Here is a 17,265-nt window from a genome sequence, read left to right as displayed (position 1 = left end):
ATTTTGGACTGCTCAGTTTTCAAAATAAAACATGCAAAGGATTTTCAGTTGTGTTACCCAAACTTCTCTGCAAAATGGGATCATTTTTTTCACCTGGTCTGCTTCTAATGACACCATAAAAATACAAGCCATTTAAGGAGCTTTTTTTAAAGGTCCCTTGTGTGCCTTTTCTGCCTTAGTAATAAGACATCGTCACAGGAGAGGTTCCCGGGATAGATCTAGGGTAAAAACTCATATAATTGAGGTTGGAATCAAAACTATAATTTTCTTCTAATTTTATTCTGATCCTTAAAAAAAAAAAAAAAAAAAAAGACATTTGCCTGTCTTATTTCAATGGCTAAGACCACATTGCAGTATTAGGAGCCAGCAGGTCTTAAATAGCAATGCAAACCCAAGAGAATATGGTGATTTTATGAGAATTCATCAAGGAGGAGGATACAAAACAGCGCCTTAATTCGCTCCGTATCCCGGAGCAGAACCCGCGCGGGATGAGTCAGCCAGCTCGCACTAATTGTACTTTTATCATCTTATAACCAGCCTTAAACGGCTCTGTGCAAATATAAATGAAAGGCAACATCTAAATAACATCTCGGAGTTTCACAGAAACCTCGAGAGGGAATAAACACTTGGAAAACGTGGAAAAAAGATCATTTAAACAGAGTAAATACTGAAAAAAATTAACTAAGACTTCCTATTAAACGTCATGAAATTTAGCATGCATTATGGCCTTTTTATGTGGTTGATTATTTCCATTTTGTAAGATTTTTGTCCATCTTTTGCAGTCGATGCTGTTCTTACTAGTAGTGGGCCTAATGGTGCAAATTCTCCATGATTCTCCTTGGATTCCCACCACATTTGCTGTTATTTTAATGCCCCGGCAAAAAAACCCAAGAAACCACAAAAGAATCTCAGCTTTTCTGGCTGTCGGTTCCTCAAGGGCTTTCCAGCCATCGAGGAGGCTTCTGGCTGTGGAGGCTGTGGGGAATACGTGAAAAGGGCAGACCGAGCGCCAAAAAGTAATGTATAAGGCAAGGCTGGGGGGGCCTCTGTGGTATTTAGACACCCCAAAATGGTTCATATAATATGTGCTTGAGTAACGGGGAGCTATCATTGCAGCAGGGACACAAGGGGTATTTTTACCAGGCTTACGTAAYGTTGCTCACACACGCAGCGTGGGCAGGACGGCATAAATGAGACACGCGGCACCCGAGCACTTACATTAAGCACTTAGCGCTCTAGTAGAATCAGCACCATAGCTAATAACGACCCGATTGTGTTTTTTCCCCCTTATGAACTTTCATCTCGTCATCTCAAAACAATTTGTAAACACAGCCCGGGATTACAGGACCTCGAAGGGAGCAAAAAAAAAAACCCAAAAAACCCCTGTGACTCATTCAACCAATTTAAACCAAACACGAGCAAACACTTCTTCCGCACAACACGTAATTAAATCATGGGCTGCAGTGTCACCGCCACTATCAGTAATTACGTCGATCATAAGATAGTTAGACGTGTTTGGGTAGGTTAGGTCTATCAGCGCGGGTAAACACGGGGCTGGCTGTAAGCTCAGCCTTGGGGAGCCCTTAAACCCCCGCGGAGCCGGGAATTGGCCCATGTGCCCGGTCWCTGCTGGGAACGGTTCATCCGGAGAAACCACAGGTTGCTCCCAGGCTTTAAGGGAYAATTAAATCCCTTAAATATATTTGTTTTTAATCGTGTATGTTGTCCAAAGAGGCTAAACTGAGGTTTAACCTCCAAAGAGGTTAAACCCTGCTGCAATGCCATGGGTGGCACGTTGGTTTCGTCTATTTTGCCTTTGCAAACAAAAATACTGCAGATGTGGCTACATCATCACGGCATTCTCCCCCCCACTTACTTAATCTGCAATTCTCAAGCGATGCTCTATTTTTTACATTTGCTTTTTATTTTGTTTCTACTTCATTTTCGCCCGGATAAGTTCTCCCTTCAACGAAGTTCCTGGAAAAATAAAACTAAACAAAGACTTGGGGATAAGGAAAAGAAAAAAASCCCACGGGGAAAACCGCTTTTAATCCAGCTGTAGCTCTCTGCTGCCATCGTATGGGAGAACCGCCCTAGGAGCCTCTAGAAATGAGGGTAACCCAAGGGATCCGGTCCCTTGCCCTCAGCAGAACCAGCTACTGCAGCGACTTTGGAAGGGGAATTTGTAAAGGAAATGACATTATGTAGGAAATAATAATAATAATAATAATAATAATAATAATAATAATAATAATAATAATAATAATAATAATAATAATAATAATAATAATAATGGTTTGGCCGCCCTGGTCCGCCATAGAGCGTTGCCCAGGGCGCTGCGGCCGCCATGGCGCGGGGCGGCACCCGCGCTCTGAAATGGACGCCCAACGCTCGCCTCTCATTATTTATTCATGGAGGGGGCGTGGCTAGTGCAGAGGCACGGGCATTGCRCGTGGAGCGTGCTCATTGAATATTCAAAAAGAGGGGCGTGGCCACGCGGGCGGGAAAGGCCTCGAGGCCCTCGCTTCCCCGCCCCTCCCCCTCGGATCTGAAAGGGGTGCGGGGGGGGGGGGCGGAGAGGGGAGGAAAAGGCGGGAAAGCCGAGGTGATTGAAACTAATTATTACCAATAAATTAGCGCAAGCCCCCGGGGGAGGGGAATCCACAGCTCAASGCTACTGAAATAAAATGTTTCCCTCGGCCATGTTAATTTCTTCCTGTGGAGAACCTACTCTGCTACTTTTCGTACTACTGCTCCTGGCCCCATTGATAACTAGGGCCTGGAGCAGCGTTTGTCCCAGATTTATTTACTAACATCCCCGCTGCAACTAAAACACCCCCACACCTGTGTGCCCATGTGTAAATATCTGCTTACATGGGTATACCCAGGCCCTTGCTTTAAGCCAAATACAATAGGTAAAAGAAACCTGACTGAAACATATGCTTTAAATCAATTACAGCTAATTTATGCCATTTTTGGGATGTTTTCTTTTCTTTTTAAAGGGATATATACAACATGTTTGTCCCCGGAGACGGCCAGGTCTGTTTGCGCCCCCCACTTCCGCTGCTGCCTCCGTTTCTCTCAGAGGCCGCCGGGCCGTACCCGGGCTGCGGCTTATTTGCAGACAAGTAATTTCCATGAGGTAAAACGGCGCTCAAAAAGTGTTTCCTGTAAGTAAAAAACGGTTTCCTGTAAGCAGGTATTGGCTTCTGTTAACTGGAGGTGGATTTGGAGCGTCAGGGCCCTGTGTTTTCGGTGAGCGGGGCCACAAAGGGCGGATTCGAGCCTGTCTCGTGCCTCAGCCTGAAGGCCGGTTGTCACCCGGCTGATCCCGACCCAAAACGCACACGTTGCCAGGCAGTTTGTGAGGAAACTCTACAGACTTTGTCTGGCAGAGCCAGCAAGTACACAGGGAGGATAAATCTGACCCAAAAACGCAGCGAAAAGGGCCAACATAGCCAGCCTGTYGCCCGTGGCACCCGGGATGCTCCAGGCCACGTTTTGAGCACTTGTGTTTTTCCACACCTATTTACCAAGAAAAATAGAAAATTCGGGCTGAGTCAATGTTTGCGGTAGCTTGTTTGGGGTTATTTGTGACCAGGCAGGGAAACAGAAAGGTGCCAAGCGGGTAAACAACCTTTTGTAAGGGATGTTTGTCAAAATGCTAACGCTCAGAAAAATACCTGGCCAGGACAAAAGGGCATTCATTGCTGAGAAYTCACCAGCTGTTTAAAGGCACAATAAATGTTCTAGAGAAGGTTGAATGTCAATACTTTCTGCYTTGCAAACAAATTAGCTTATAATAACAAATAAGATGACTGTTCTAGGCCAGTACTCTGCATTTATCATGGTAAATATTTAACATTTACCTCTCAATCTTCCAGTCGCGATTAAGCAGTTCTCCAAATACGTGGAGTCCCGGCAGCAGATGCTGAGGACTGAAGGTGCTGCGACCATCACCACGTCCTGGCTCAAATCCCTAGGAAACACGAAACTCGTTAAGTCGAAGAGGAAGCAAACGTGAGCTTTGGGTCATGGCTCTAAGCTTTGCCATTTTTCCCCCTGAAACCTTCTGCACAGGCTCGTTTTCTGTTTACACTATTTTTACCTCGCTCTGCCCTAAGTTAAAATAATCATCATCACTTCAACTCCAATCCCGTTGAAAAGAAACAGACTGGCTTTGGCCGAGTACTTCTGAAAACATCCCCTCCTCCTCTTTAAAACTGAAAACTTGAAATATTGATATATTCCCCTCCTCCTCTTTAAAGCGTAACTGCAGAGCCAAGGTTAAGACTTTCAAAAACACTCAAAGATGCCATAAAATTAAAGTGGCTTTAGGAGGACTGTTCTCTAAGGGAAGCTGGAGGAAACAGAAAGTATTGTAGGATTGCAGCTTTATTTCTATAGCACAAATCAGAAAAAAAAAATGTAAAGGATTTGATCTAACCTAAACACATTTTAGTAGTGTTCTGTTTTAAACACAAATTGAACTGCTTTGCACTTTACATGCAAAATAGGGCATAAAACTTCCACAGAATCCAGACTGTGCTTTCTTTGCTTTTAAAAGATAACTCTTCATATAATTATGGCTTTATGGGCAATTTCTTGATTGTTCTTAAAGATGCTACCACTCTTTTCTATCTAGCGGAGTAAAAGCCCAATGAAACACTAATTTTAGAAGTAGTTACCTCTGTTCACAAGCCTTGTGAGAGGCCAAACCATGAGCTYCTTTAGCTAGCTAGATTTATATCATAATTAAATGTTAAGTGCTTTCAACAGAGCATGACTTCCTCCCATTCACGACGTAAACTCTAGCCAGCACACAAGCACAAGTCAGCCAGACCCATTTGTTAGACTATAATGAAGTGTCCCATAGTCTTTTAGTTGTCAGTATAAACAGAGCTTCCATTGTAGACATGGTAATTTTGCTACATCATGAGAAAAAAAAATTGGGAATTAGAGAGGTCCGCCTTGCCTGCTTTAGCTATCAATATAAAGGATGTTTGCAACTTGTTTTCTGTAATTTTTATAAATTTTCATTCTTTGAAACAATGCAGTCTATTCTCTGGGCATATTTCCCATTGATGGTAACTGGGATATTTTGCTGTAGTYGGGACGTTTTCCAGTTATGTGACTACCAGTGCTGCCAGCTCTTGAAATTATACTGCAATGTTCATTCTTCTTGGTCATTTCTCTGAAGCTTCAGCTGCTGAAATCAAGGGAGAGTGTGAAAAAAGAGCTCAGATAAAAAAGAAAAAGAAGGAAAGAAAAAAGAGGCAGTGAGTTACTAGTTCTCACTGTTGCTTGACAATGTGAATTGCACTTATTCCAGAGGCTCAGAAACCAGAAGGCAAATGAAAATAACATATTATTAATCATTTAAAAGTTATTACTTTTSAGGCATTCATGATTTTAAGAACACATGGATCACTGATTTTTTTTTTTAGATGGCACTGCTGTATCATTTGCACATTTAGACATTATAGAGAATTGAGCTATATATCATTTTAAATGCTGCAGAAATAAATAGCTTGTAGCATCATTATGTTATTTTTAATCTTATTTTTGTGTGGTATTGAAGCATACACATAAGTCATTATTACTCTATGTCAATCAAGTAATATTGCAATCATTTCAATAACATTCTTATTACATTTTCATATTCTATTAAATAATTCATGTAACAAGGCAAGAGAACACTATTAACTATAGCGTTGAATAGACCTTCTGAAGAGTATCCTTTTACTCGGAACCATTCCTAACTTTCGGAAGTCATGCTCTGTACCTCACTGATTTCACCTTCTTTTTCTTCTCCTCTAAGATCATATCTGGATATTTTCTTCTCTTAGACACGGAATTAGAAATAGGTAGAGTAAATTACATGTTATACCATTAAATTCAAACTAAAATATACCTTTTGTACGTGGCAAAATTTTCACTCGCCGCTGCTGTGGCTGCAACAAAGTCAATACTTTCCTCCTCCTCCTCAAAAAAAAATGTCTTTTATATTTTGTTTCCAGAACAGATTTTGGGACTAACAGAACGATGACATCCACTGTAAGGACCAACTACTCCTTGATCCCCAATTGCAAATCCAGGCGCAATAATCATCGTTCCAAGCAGCACTGCAACATCTTGGACACAGATTCCCAGTCTCTGTCAACACTTGGGTATTTTAAAACATTGCCATTAGAGATCTTTCAAATGATGTTGGATTATCTCTCAGGTGAGAACGTGAAAGAATGGTATTAATGCCAGAATAGGAAAGTTACTGCCAAAATTTTCCACCTAGAAAGAACATTTTTTGTCTAAAATGTTCTACCATTTTGCTAGCTGAAGATATTATGTGACTTACTCTCTGAATTTTCAATTTGGCTGTACGAAGAGCCTTGTGATCAAGAAATAAATGGCAATTACAGACCACCTGAAGAGTGCCTTTTGCCTGTTACGTATAAAGAACGTTTCTTAGATCTGTGTATGTCTAGTTATCACAATCTGTTGGCAAAGACCATAGCTAAGTTTTGTTTTATTCATAAATCTTATTTCGTTTGGAGTAAGATCTAATGAAGCTATTGCGTACTGATTAGCATTTTGCTTGCAGTAAAGATTTACAATTGTACTGGGTTTTGCTTTTTCAGTGAAGGATATCAGCATGCTGAGCATGGTGTCGAAAACCATCAGCAACCGCCTAATTAATTACATCTCAACCCCATCAGGAAACCGGAGGCTTTTATTGCAAGACTTTCATAACCTTGAGATACCTGGGAAGAAAGAAGGAGCCAGTATATTAGCACACTACAGATCTCTAGGTGATTTTTTTTTAATGCAAATGGTAACAATTACAGGAGGACCCTACTCACTTAAAAGGATTCTTCTGTGATATGCATTGATTAATGATGGTAGAATATTGAAAATATCRTCCATTTCTGCCGCTCCCTCAAAGTGAAGTTCCTTCCCAAGCCAAATAGTTCACTCACATACCATTAACAAGGGAAAAAAAGAAAACTGAAATGGTTCCAAAACTCTAAGTTATATACAAAATAATGTATGTTCTGCCTCCTCCATATATATATATATATTGTTTTAATATTAATCAGTAAGCAGGGACTGGGCGGAGGAACAGCATTACACAGGAGAGTCATCAGTTCTCTGTATGAGGTGTTTCCAAATTTAGCTCCTTTGGACACCACCACTGGAAACTGTGGCAAAACCCAAGCCTCCTAGGCCCCCACAGTAGCCGAAGGAATTTGGCTGTTCAGACTGCCTTCGTGTGTCATTCGGAGCAGCTCACATTCCTCAGTCTGGGAAACTCAGCTGCAGCACTTCAATCCAACCTCATTGTAAAATAACCCGTAACCATTGCCATCAGAACGCTCCTCTGATGGCCTGCTCGAGATGCACTGCGGATTCCATTCCATTTCTTAGAGAAGTATGCTCAGCACAAAAAGGTTTCCTCACTTGTCCCTGATCAGCATTCTCCTCCACAGCCCTGTATCAGAGTTCATAGGCTGAGGCAGGCATGAAAAGTACTTTTTTCCTCTCACCCTTAGCTTAAGGATGAAGGACAACCTGAAAACGCCCGCAGTCCTGTCTTGGTGAGCCGGGTGCTACCCAGACTCCTGCTAGGTGGAAAGATTCACTTTATCTTTCTTTCAGCTGCTCACTTCTCTCTGGCATTAACGTAACAGCAGCCTATGTCAAAATGCTGCAGCATTGATCATAATTAAGAGCACTCTATACCCTCATATTAAAAGTTGTTTGCTCTTTTTGTGCTAACTTTAAAGAGACGTTGATTTTATTCATTGCATCACTCCGAAATGATGCATTCTTTCTTACACATCTCAAACACTGATTTTTCTATCAGAGAAACAAATTAAATTAAAACCTAATTTAATCCATACCAGTTTAACCTTACCTAGCTTATTTAAAAAAAAAAAAAAAAAAGTGTATTTGACAGAGAAATAAAAGGATGTCAAAGTTAGCTTCAGCATGATAAGTAACGTGGTAGAAGCTATTTCAGCTTAAGACCTCTCATGGTAAGCAATCCGTGTAGATTTTGAGGTATCTAAGAAAAAATTATAATTTTTAGTTATTTTTTAAGTGAAGTTTGAAAGCCTAAAATTGGGTAAAAATGTGAAAATGGCTTGGGCATTGTTATTTGACTGTAGCTCAATGAACTCATCATCGTAATAGGGCTAGTAATGAAAACATGACGTTTTCACATAAAGATCACTGGCAATATCCATCTTATCAGTGGAAGACTCAAGAGAATKCTTTTGTTAAGAGGTCAGTTGCAAAATTAATATTTACTTTACAGCAGAAAAGACTGGCCCGAATGGGAAAAATCCATTTCTGTTCAGAGAGCCAGAGCAGGGCCTGTAAGTTGCATAAATCTCCCTTAAACTCAGGAGGGGTCTGGCTCCAGTCAAGCAATAGCAAAATCTTCCAGTACTTGTAATAAGTTCAGAATTTCAGTCATTGCTTAAGATGATCTCGAAGTATAGATTATAGCAGTAACGCTCTCCAGCACAGGGGGCATTTTATTATACAAAAATAGCAGCAGTACTTTTTGCTCAGGCAAACTCGATTTTTTTAAATCGATAATAATTTTCCCCAGAACAGTGGCCGTTTTCTTACTTGCAGCTACACAATCTCAGCAGTCTCAGCTGTTCTTTGGGGAAGTTCTCTCCCAGGCCTAGTCCAGTCAATAGAAAATCGACTTGACTGAGCTTTGAATCCCATCCTAGGCTGAAAAATAAATTACATCTGTCACGCAAGAATGTTAACATACTTCTAAATAAGGGAAGAGTCAACTTAGAATCATAATAAACATATAAAGTACTTTTTGACACTGGAGAAGTTGCATGTTTTTTGAGAGACTAACAACTCAAAAATGTGCTTTTTGGAGGAATTCTGCATCAATTAACAAATAAGACACATATTTTACCGTGACACAAGTTTTTGAAGATCAGGCTGTCTAACCCATTTGTTGTCGGTAGTTTAGAAAAGAAAATGCTGCTGCTAACAAGCAGCTGTTCCACAGTATAATGAACTCCAGACTTTGACATCCCAAGCACATACCATTTCAGTCTTGTATAGGAAAATAATTTTACCTCCTAGCTATGCTTTACATTAACACAGCTCAGATTTTTTTTCTTTTCAGAGCATGTGGTCAACTTGGAAAAATTTTGGAAGCTCAGCTTTCCATGATGTCAGGGAAAAACAGAGTTCCCTAGGGTACTGTAAAGAGAGGTGTAGCAAGTAACATTTATTTCCAATATTTTTAACAGCTGTAATTCTAAAAGCAGTATAGTAATTTTAAAACTTCCAACGGTGACTAAAAGGGACTTTAAAACAATACAAAATGACAGTTATGGCATATGAAACAAATACTCAGGCACAAGATTTCTGTTGTTAAAGGTGTCCCTGCTGCAAAAGCTTYGCCAAGGTCTGGCTTGCTGCACTGTGCTCTCCATTTTGCCTTTGCAATAACAGCATTTTCTCATTAGTGTGTGCATGTATGTGTACAAGGTATATGCTTATTATGCAATGTGTCTGCAGTAACATACATGTCACATGTATACTCAGTTGCATATATATTCATTTTGTTCACAGGATTGTTGCTGAAGAGATGCACGCTTCTTTTGCCTACAAAAGACAGGCTAAAGTACATACACAAGATACTCGCAGAAGTAAGTTCACGTTCCTCTCACTAGTGTTTTGAGCTGGCACTTCRACTTACGGTGCCTCTCTATAAGGCAAACCTGTTAGTGGAATTACGTCTTTTTGTAGTGCAATGAATTTATTGATTTGAAATCAGTGCCCTCTCCTTATTAAAATTAGAAAGCCAAAGACAACATATTAAACACAAGGTTGTTCTTCCATCAAGATTTTTCYATGACTGAAATAACTGCTGACTGAACTAGTTCCCACATTCCCCTTCTGCCACCCCTTAGCAGATCATTCACTCTCCCCCTGGATCTTCTCGGGGCTAAAATGTTTTTGGTGAAGCTGCATGATGAGCTTCATTGTCGAGGAGGGAAATAACTTTGGTGGCAAGGGTTGTCGAGTCCATTTCCTTCCATCACTTAACACAAAACCCTTTTTCCCCTGACCAAGATATCTCAGCTGGGCTCATAAACTAAACTGCTTCTCCCAGAAAGCATCTTATTTCCTAAGATTAGAGATTTTCAGCTTTTCTTCAGTTCAAGGACTACTAGAAGTTCTGTAGCAGAAGAGAACAATTCTGTAGGAAGTTTTTGTCTCCTGAAAAGAGGCTTCRTTTTCTTAGCTAGTTTTAATACACCTTTTTAAAGTAGTCCTTCCTAAYGCCTCTAATCAGTGTTGATATACACAAGCAATATAGTCAATTTTCAATCAAAGGAATTTGTTTCTGGTGAGTTACGATAAGTTACCAGTATTTTGTGCTTGCAGGTTTCCTGTTTTAAATTTAATGGTTGTCCAAGTCCTCTGCRTTGTTTGGGGTTGCAGTGCTATGGGATATTTCTACAGGTACAGTATCTTTCTGAAGAGAAGGCAAGTATCACAAATATAAAAGAAAATTCAGTTAGTCTTATAAGCAACACTTCAACAGCTAGTCTTTTAAAGAAGATTGCAGATTAGGATAATTCTCATACAACTTAGTTCTTTGAGAAGAAACAAATATCCTGGTTTTGCAAGGTACTTAGAAATATAATGTTTTGAGCCTTGAAAAGAAACGGTATTTATTTATTCAGTTCTCTGAATTTCCTTTCCCGCTGTTAAGACTGGCGAGCTGACTCCTGAGAATTCTTTGGTCTGCATTTTACTATCAACCAGTCTGGATTTGGATAAGCAATTTATTATCTCAGCTGACATGGGAAATGGGATCATTTTATTACACAGTTTCAGATTCACAAACCTAGAGCAGTGACTGTTTATAAGYAAATGGATATAAATGTCCYATGCTGGAAAAAAAATATGCTAGCTTGTAGAAATTAAAGAATTAAAAAAAGTCAAAAGAATTAGTTCAGCAATCTACTGWACATTTACTATAATTACTCCTGTGATTGCAAACACGCAGAAAAAAGACCAAGGGAAAGCTAGCCAGACACTATTTGAGATGTTTGACTGGATTTTTAGAGTTGTCATAATAATAGCTATACTCGGGAGTAAATTTTTCTTTTTTTTTTTTTAATGCAAAAATGCATTCTGAGGTTCAATCTGTCCATTTTTTCATTGCCTTTCTTTTGTAATCTTCAGATCCTAACAGCAGGCTGGGATGAACTAGAATGCCACCGGGTTTTTAACTTCGTCTGTGAGCTGAGCAATTTGCCCCGCAAAGTACAGACAGTTGTCAGCAGCAGACCGGGTAAATATCAAAGCAGACAAGAGTCCTACAAAACTGATGAACACTTCAGAAAATGCATCTTGGGGACTGCAGACAGAACGCATCCAGATTTGAGATTGTCTGGGCTCAGCTGAGCTTTATGCCACCCAATCCCTTCCTTATCCATATGCACATTGCTTTAGAATAGCCATTTACTGGATAATACTGGAGCTAAAGCAAGTACTTTGCCTTTACATACTAAAATCCATTTTTTTCCCCACCAAAAGTGAAGTACTTAAGTACTTCTGTGTTTGATATGTATCCAGCAGTGAGAAGAGTTTCCTTGCAAGGTATTTCTTTTTTAATCTTATTCTATTATCAACCAAGTGCCTATGTATGTGCTAAACAACAAAATAAACTTGACAGCTCTCTCCTGCTGTACATTCATGCCAGAGGAATCAATGGGAAAGGGACCAGCATAGAAAAAGTGACACAGTAAAAAGTTACGCTTAATATTTCTGAAATGCAACACAAATGTGGTACATGCCCTTCAAGAAATTCTCATGTCAGCTAGCCCAGAAATGTCTGTTTCCATGGGACAGGTTCTACATGGCCATATATGTACTGCTCCTATATCCATTTATTGACGGAAGAGAAACACAGAGTAAGAAAAACAAAAAAGCAAGCGCATAGCTGGGAGCCCTTGAAGACATGCATGGGAATGCTGCAGAGAGGCAGCAGRCACGGATACAACCTACAGTGTGAATTAGTGCGGAGTATCCAGAACAGCAAAAACCAGGCAGCTTCAGCTGAGAGTTAATTAAATCTCCCTAGACAAACTTGGGCTACTTCAGGGATTCTTTTCTCCCTTTTTCTATATTACAAAGCAAACAAACTCCTCATCTGCATCGTGCAAGGCTTAATGGATTTATAGTATCTGCGTTCTCTTCATCAGGAAGCGCCCGGAAGCTGGAGCTAAGGATAAGACTGTTCTGTCGCAGTGTTTTGTTGAATCACTGGATTCATCGGAGTGATTCTGCATTTTGGTTGACTCGGATCTTAAAGCCATGGCCCATGGTTAACCAAGCTCGCTTGCTCTATATCCTCTTTGGGCCAGTTTCCTCTTTAGATGGCAAGTAATTTGGTTTTTATTTTTTTTAAATTATGTCTTAAGAAAGAAATTTTCCTTTAGGATKTAGTGTTTTGGAAAACCAAATTCAAATGAAATGTAGTCATGTTGTCTAAAAACAAATCCTTCTAAACAAATCCTTCTGCTTAACCAGACTTTACATATACATATGTACACTGACATGTAAGTAAAACACAGTTTCAATTCCAATGCTTAATAATTAAAATAGGTTTTTCTTAAATCATCTTGAGAAACACGCCACAACTACCACTGTCCCTACTAAAATGACAGATGGGGAAAGATCTCACCTTCACAGAGAAAAATATCTGTTACCTGAATTTTTCACTCTGATTCTGCTTTTGGGCCCAGTTCTGCACTTTTTTTAGTACTTTGTCAATTAATAGCAGTTGTGACTAATATTACCTAGGACACGTGGTCTGGCAGAAAATGATAGAAGGACCAACAGACGAGACCAGTCTGAAAGGCTTGGCAGATGCCATTAAACTACTGTACGACACAGAAGCTCGAGAATGGACAGCAGACGATGTCATCAGTCTCGTGGATGAGCTGTCAGGTGGGGTTTTGCCTTCATCATTAATCCACGGGATTATTTGGTCGTGTCCTCCAAATCTAGCAATAAGCACGTTTCAGACAGGGGGGYGGCTTGCAAAAATGCTTACAGCAGTTGGGGCACAGCTAGAGGAGCTGTTACGCTTGGAAGCTGGGAACGAGGAGAACAGCACTGCTTAGAAATTTGGGCTTTTGCCATTAGGAGATATCGTAAGAATCCGTCAGGAGTTCTAAAAGTCAAGTCTTGTGCTACCACAAYTATGCAAATATGCCCAAGATGCGTATAAATCCAAAACACAATATTTGTTCAAAACAAAATTCTACACAATGCTGTCCAAACCATTCAAAGTTTGTCTGGAACAAGAGCGTAACACCCAAACTACAGAGAGCTATAACCACATTCCTCACAGGAATTCGTTATTAAATGGCATTTCCCCAGACTTATCTGTGAGCGCCCTTTAGAGAGCATCTCCTCACAGATTCTCTCTGTTTTATCACCCAAGTTGTCCCCCGGGAGTGGCTCATGGAGAACAACGCTCGACTCCTCATCCTGAGCGGGAACAACATCTGCTTCACTTTCATGGCGAGCAAAGCCGTGAACGGCAGAACGGTTGAGCTGGCGAGACTCGTCGTCTTCCTGGCTTTGGTGAGTACTGCTAATACTCGTTAGAGTCTTCATTACCAAGAGCAAACTATAAGATTTAAATTTGTCTTTTATAGCATCCTCCTCAGCAGCAGGGCATTTAAAATATTTCCTGTGTGTCAGGTCTGCGAGAAGGACCTGTACTGCATGGACTGGGCAGTAAAAATGATGCAGAAGGTCTGCAAAGTTTTCAGCACCCCAGGGGAAAGAAATAACTTCCTGAAGAGCGTGGAGAACGCCTTCGCCCACATGATCATGGACATGCTGCAGTCAGTCCTGTCCGGTGAGTCCCTAGGGCTGGCAGCTTCATTAGGTTTTCACCTTAATCAYAGCATGCATCTTTCCAAGGGATGCTAGAGGGGCCACCTGGTGCAAGGAGGCACCGTTTCTGGGAATAAAAAGGAAAGCAATAAGCACAAGCTCAGACTAAGGCCTTCCTAGTGCCCTGAAGAGTGAATTCAATGAGCTTTTAAAATCCAGCCCACCAAAGCCCTGGGGCTCAAGGTGCTTTCGGCCCGTCCTCGCGGGCAGCAGCTGCCGGCCGTGTGGTTCAGCTCAACAAGCTGCAGTTGCTCCCTGCCCACAGCTCCTCAGCCTTGGTAAAACCCCAGATTGACTAGGACTGCAAGCTGGGGAGATGGGCAGCCTGCTGGAGACAAGGTTTTGCCTTAAAGCACAATGTTCTYGTCCATCTTAGCCAAGCTGCTGAAGCTTTTCCATGGACAAGCTRGTGAAGGAGCTCTGAAGTCCCCCACGCTTTCACAGCTGTCCCACCATCAAGTGCAACCGCTGCCGAGCAATCAGCCTATGCAGAGGTGATTCAGCCTCTGCCAAAAGCACCGAATAAGTGAGATTTAGGTTTAAAGATGTCTTTTACTGCCACTAACTGCGTTGCTAATGTTTCTCTTTGCCCTGCTTAGGGGATCGCGATGAAGAGGACAGCAGCTTTTTGAACTTGTTCCATCTTGTGAACGCACAAGCTAATTTCCATAAAGAAGTCCTGTACCTGACCATGAGAAGCAGCACCTTTTGATTTTAAGGAAACTTGTTATACACCTGCGGGTGACATCTCCCTTTTCTCATTTATTTATTTTTTGTTTTAAGAAAAAAAAAAACCAACATATTCAAAGTACAGCACAGTTATTTCTTAAATTCCCATTCCACTAAGGGCATTAGAGCAGCTGAATAAGCTTAGGGAACATATTAAGGGACATGAAACAGCAGAGCTCTGCACATTGAGCTCATCCAAGGCGGTGTCAAGATGGGACAAGGAAGCAGCTCGTGGGTCTTTGGTTTGGGAACATAAACTGTGTCCTTTTCCCACTGGGATGTTTGCATACACAATAAAAAAATGGCATGGTTTTCATATTTGATGCACAGACACAAATTGAAGAATGTTATCTTAGTTCAGAACTGAAAGCATTTTGATCTTCTAACTTTGCATTCCCAAGAGAAAACAAGGAGAGGAAAAAAAAAGCAGATATAWATAGAGAAACACGACTATTTTTCCCCTTTACCAGGGGTATCTCTCTTCAACTCTGACATTCTTAGTTCTTGAGCACTGCAATAGAAATGCTTTGTACTCTCAGTTTTGGTAGAAAATTATAATTCCTGAAAACAATTTAATTGTTTTGATCAAGCAAGGCAAAATTAGTTGCCTTTTTCCCCCCTCTCTTATCACATATCTAGGCATAAAGCAGAAGAAACTTCCAATCCATCTCACCACCTTGTGTAATACCCAACCTGTTAATATGTATTTGCCTTTATATGACTTAGCTAAGTTGAAGACATGTTACATGCACATAAGCTAAGATCACTGTGTTATTAAAGTATAGAAATGTTTCCTACCAAAAAGGAGTTTGATTTTCTGGTATATTGCATTACCAACAAAAACACGTAATACATCCAAAAAATAAAAGTACTTACTTCACTATGCATTGCTAAGAGCACTCTGCTTTTTCCCCAAATGGCTATTTTCTTCATTTCTCTTTCCAAATATATTTGTAATTTCTCAGGGACACATTTTGGCTGCAAGCACCAACACTTAACAGCCTCAGCCATTGGAAACAGCTGAAGTGGCACCAGTTTCTCTCAGCTGCCTCCACTGGGAGCTCCTCAGCAGCGAGGAGCAGGGAGCAGCCCTGTGCTGATTCGTGGGCAGCTGCGGCACTGGAAATTCCTGCAATGGGTTTTCGCACACGGTTACGGACAGGGTTGGACTGTCGGGAGGGCAGACGCAGGGGAAATGGAAGGATCTTGGTCTTATACCAGTAGATGGCAGAGGCGAAACCTTTCACTGGGGGAAAAGAATAAAAGAGAAAGAAAARCGGAAGGCGGCTGCTTGCAAATGCTTTTCAGAATCTCCTTTGCTCCCTAGCTGCTCTGCAGGTTGTGTTTAGGAGCGCCCTGCAGCCTGGGAACTGGGCTGTAGCCGCTTCCCATTTCCTACCTAGTGCTCCCATTTCCTACCAGCGCGGTGTCCAGAGCGGCCRCAGCGCCTACCTCAAACCACTGGGATAAAGAGCTTTGGAGCAGGGAAACGCAGCCGAGGAGCGACCGAGGTGCAACGCTCACGTCCAGCTCATTATCCACCCCTTTCTTCTACGAGCAGCAGTCGCTCCCGGTAAATAATCCACATAAACACAATGCAGAGGAGCTGGGTGTGGGGGCACACCCGCTGCAGCAGGTTTCCTACCGGCGTCCGTCTCCTCCCAGCACCCCGGATGTGCAGCGCCGAATCGCGGCGCCTCACACAGATGCCCTCATGTGAGCGCAGGGAAGAGGGACTTCTTTGATCCACTCGCTGCCATCGGCAGCGGGGAAAGGTCGGCTCGGCCGCCGCTGCTTCCCACTCCCACAAATCCACACGGAACACAAGTTTTACACAGGTGCCAAATGCAAAATATTGGTGGCGTTATTAATTATTACTAATAACCGCTGGCTTTTTTACAGGTGTAATAGCACGGCTAGTGTTTGCCCTTTGCTTTGGATTGCGTGGCAGAGCCGCCGGGCTCCGCAAGGCCCTTGGAGAGGAGGCGTGAAAGGGGTCGGTGCTGCTCGGCCCCGCGGAGCTTCCACCCGCGCCGCTCGGGGCCGGCGCTCGCCGAGTCACCGCACACGGCGGCATCAGAGCCAGGCCRGCACGTGGGCAGCAGCGTTTATGTCTGGAAAGCTGCTCCCCAGAGTATTTCCTGCTCTGGTTTTTGACTGTGTTGGGTGCAGGAGGAGCCTCCTCGGCGTGGCCGGCGCTGGCCGTGTCCTGCACCAGCGAACACGAGGCCCTCGGGTGCAAGGCCCCATAGCCCCCAGACCCCTTGTCCTGCACCGGCCGTGGGACCCACGGGAAACGTCCTTCCCATCCCACAGAACCCCCACCCCGTATGGAAATGTCCCTTTGCCTGCATGGGGACGAGCTGCTGTCCCTGGGGACCCCCGTGCGCAGCTGAGGCCCCCGCGGCCACACCAGCCCCCAGCCCCGGTCCCCACCGCCCAGAGGGGCCCGTCCCCTGCGGCCCCTCGGGGACCGGTCCCCTGGGGAGGCCGGACCCCTGGGGAGGCCGCAGCGGGGCCGGGCGACAAGAGCAGACGCTTCACGCTCCTCCGGTGTCATCCCTC

At 42.5% G+C, this 17,265-nt stretch overlaps 1 protein-coding gene across 1 annotated transcript; it reads left to right on the top strand.

Annotated features, from left to right (window-relative positions):
* Positions 1-3,982: 3,982 nt before the first annotated feature.
* Positions 3,983-14,920, top strand: FBXO47 (F-box protein 47). Its single transcript, XM_026054428.1, has 11 exons — positions 3,983-4,020; positions 6,021-6,226; positions 6,639-6,809; positions 9,616-9,692; positions 10,435-10,512; positions 11,242-11,350; positions 12,264-12,440; positions 12,865-13,011; positions 13,511-13,653; positions 13,774-13,933; positions 14,571-14,920. Exons 2-11 carry the CDS (start codon positions 6,046-6,048, stop codon positions 14,681-14,683), a joined length of 1,356 nt encoding a protein of 451 aa, XP_025910213.1. The 5' UTR covers positions 3,983-4,020; positions 6,021-6,045; the 3' UTR covers positions 14,684-14,920.
* The last annotated feature ends 2,345 nt before the right edge of the window (positions 14,921-17,265 follow it).

The sequence above is a fragment of the Nothoprocta perdicaria genome, unplaced genomic scaffold (assembly GCF_003342845.1).
Source record: "Nothoprocta perdicaria isolate Ctin4 unplaced genomic scaffold, notPer1 scaffold_121, whole genome shotgun sequence".
NCBI lineage: Eukaryota > Metazoa > Chordata > Aves > Tinamiformes > Tinamidae > Nothoprocta > Nothoprocta perdicaria.
This window is presented reverse-complemented; position numbering and strand designations above follow the sequence as displayed.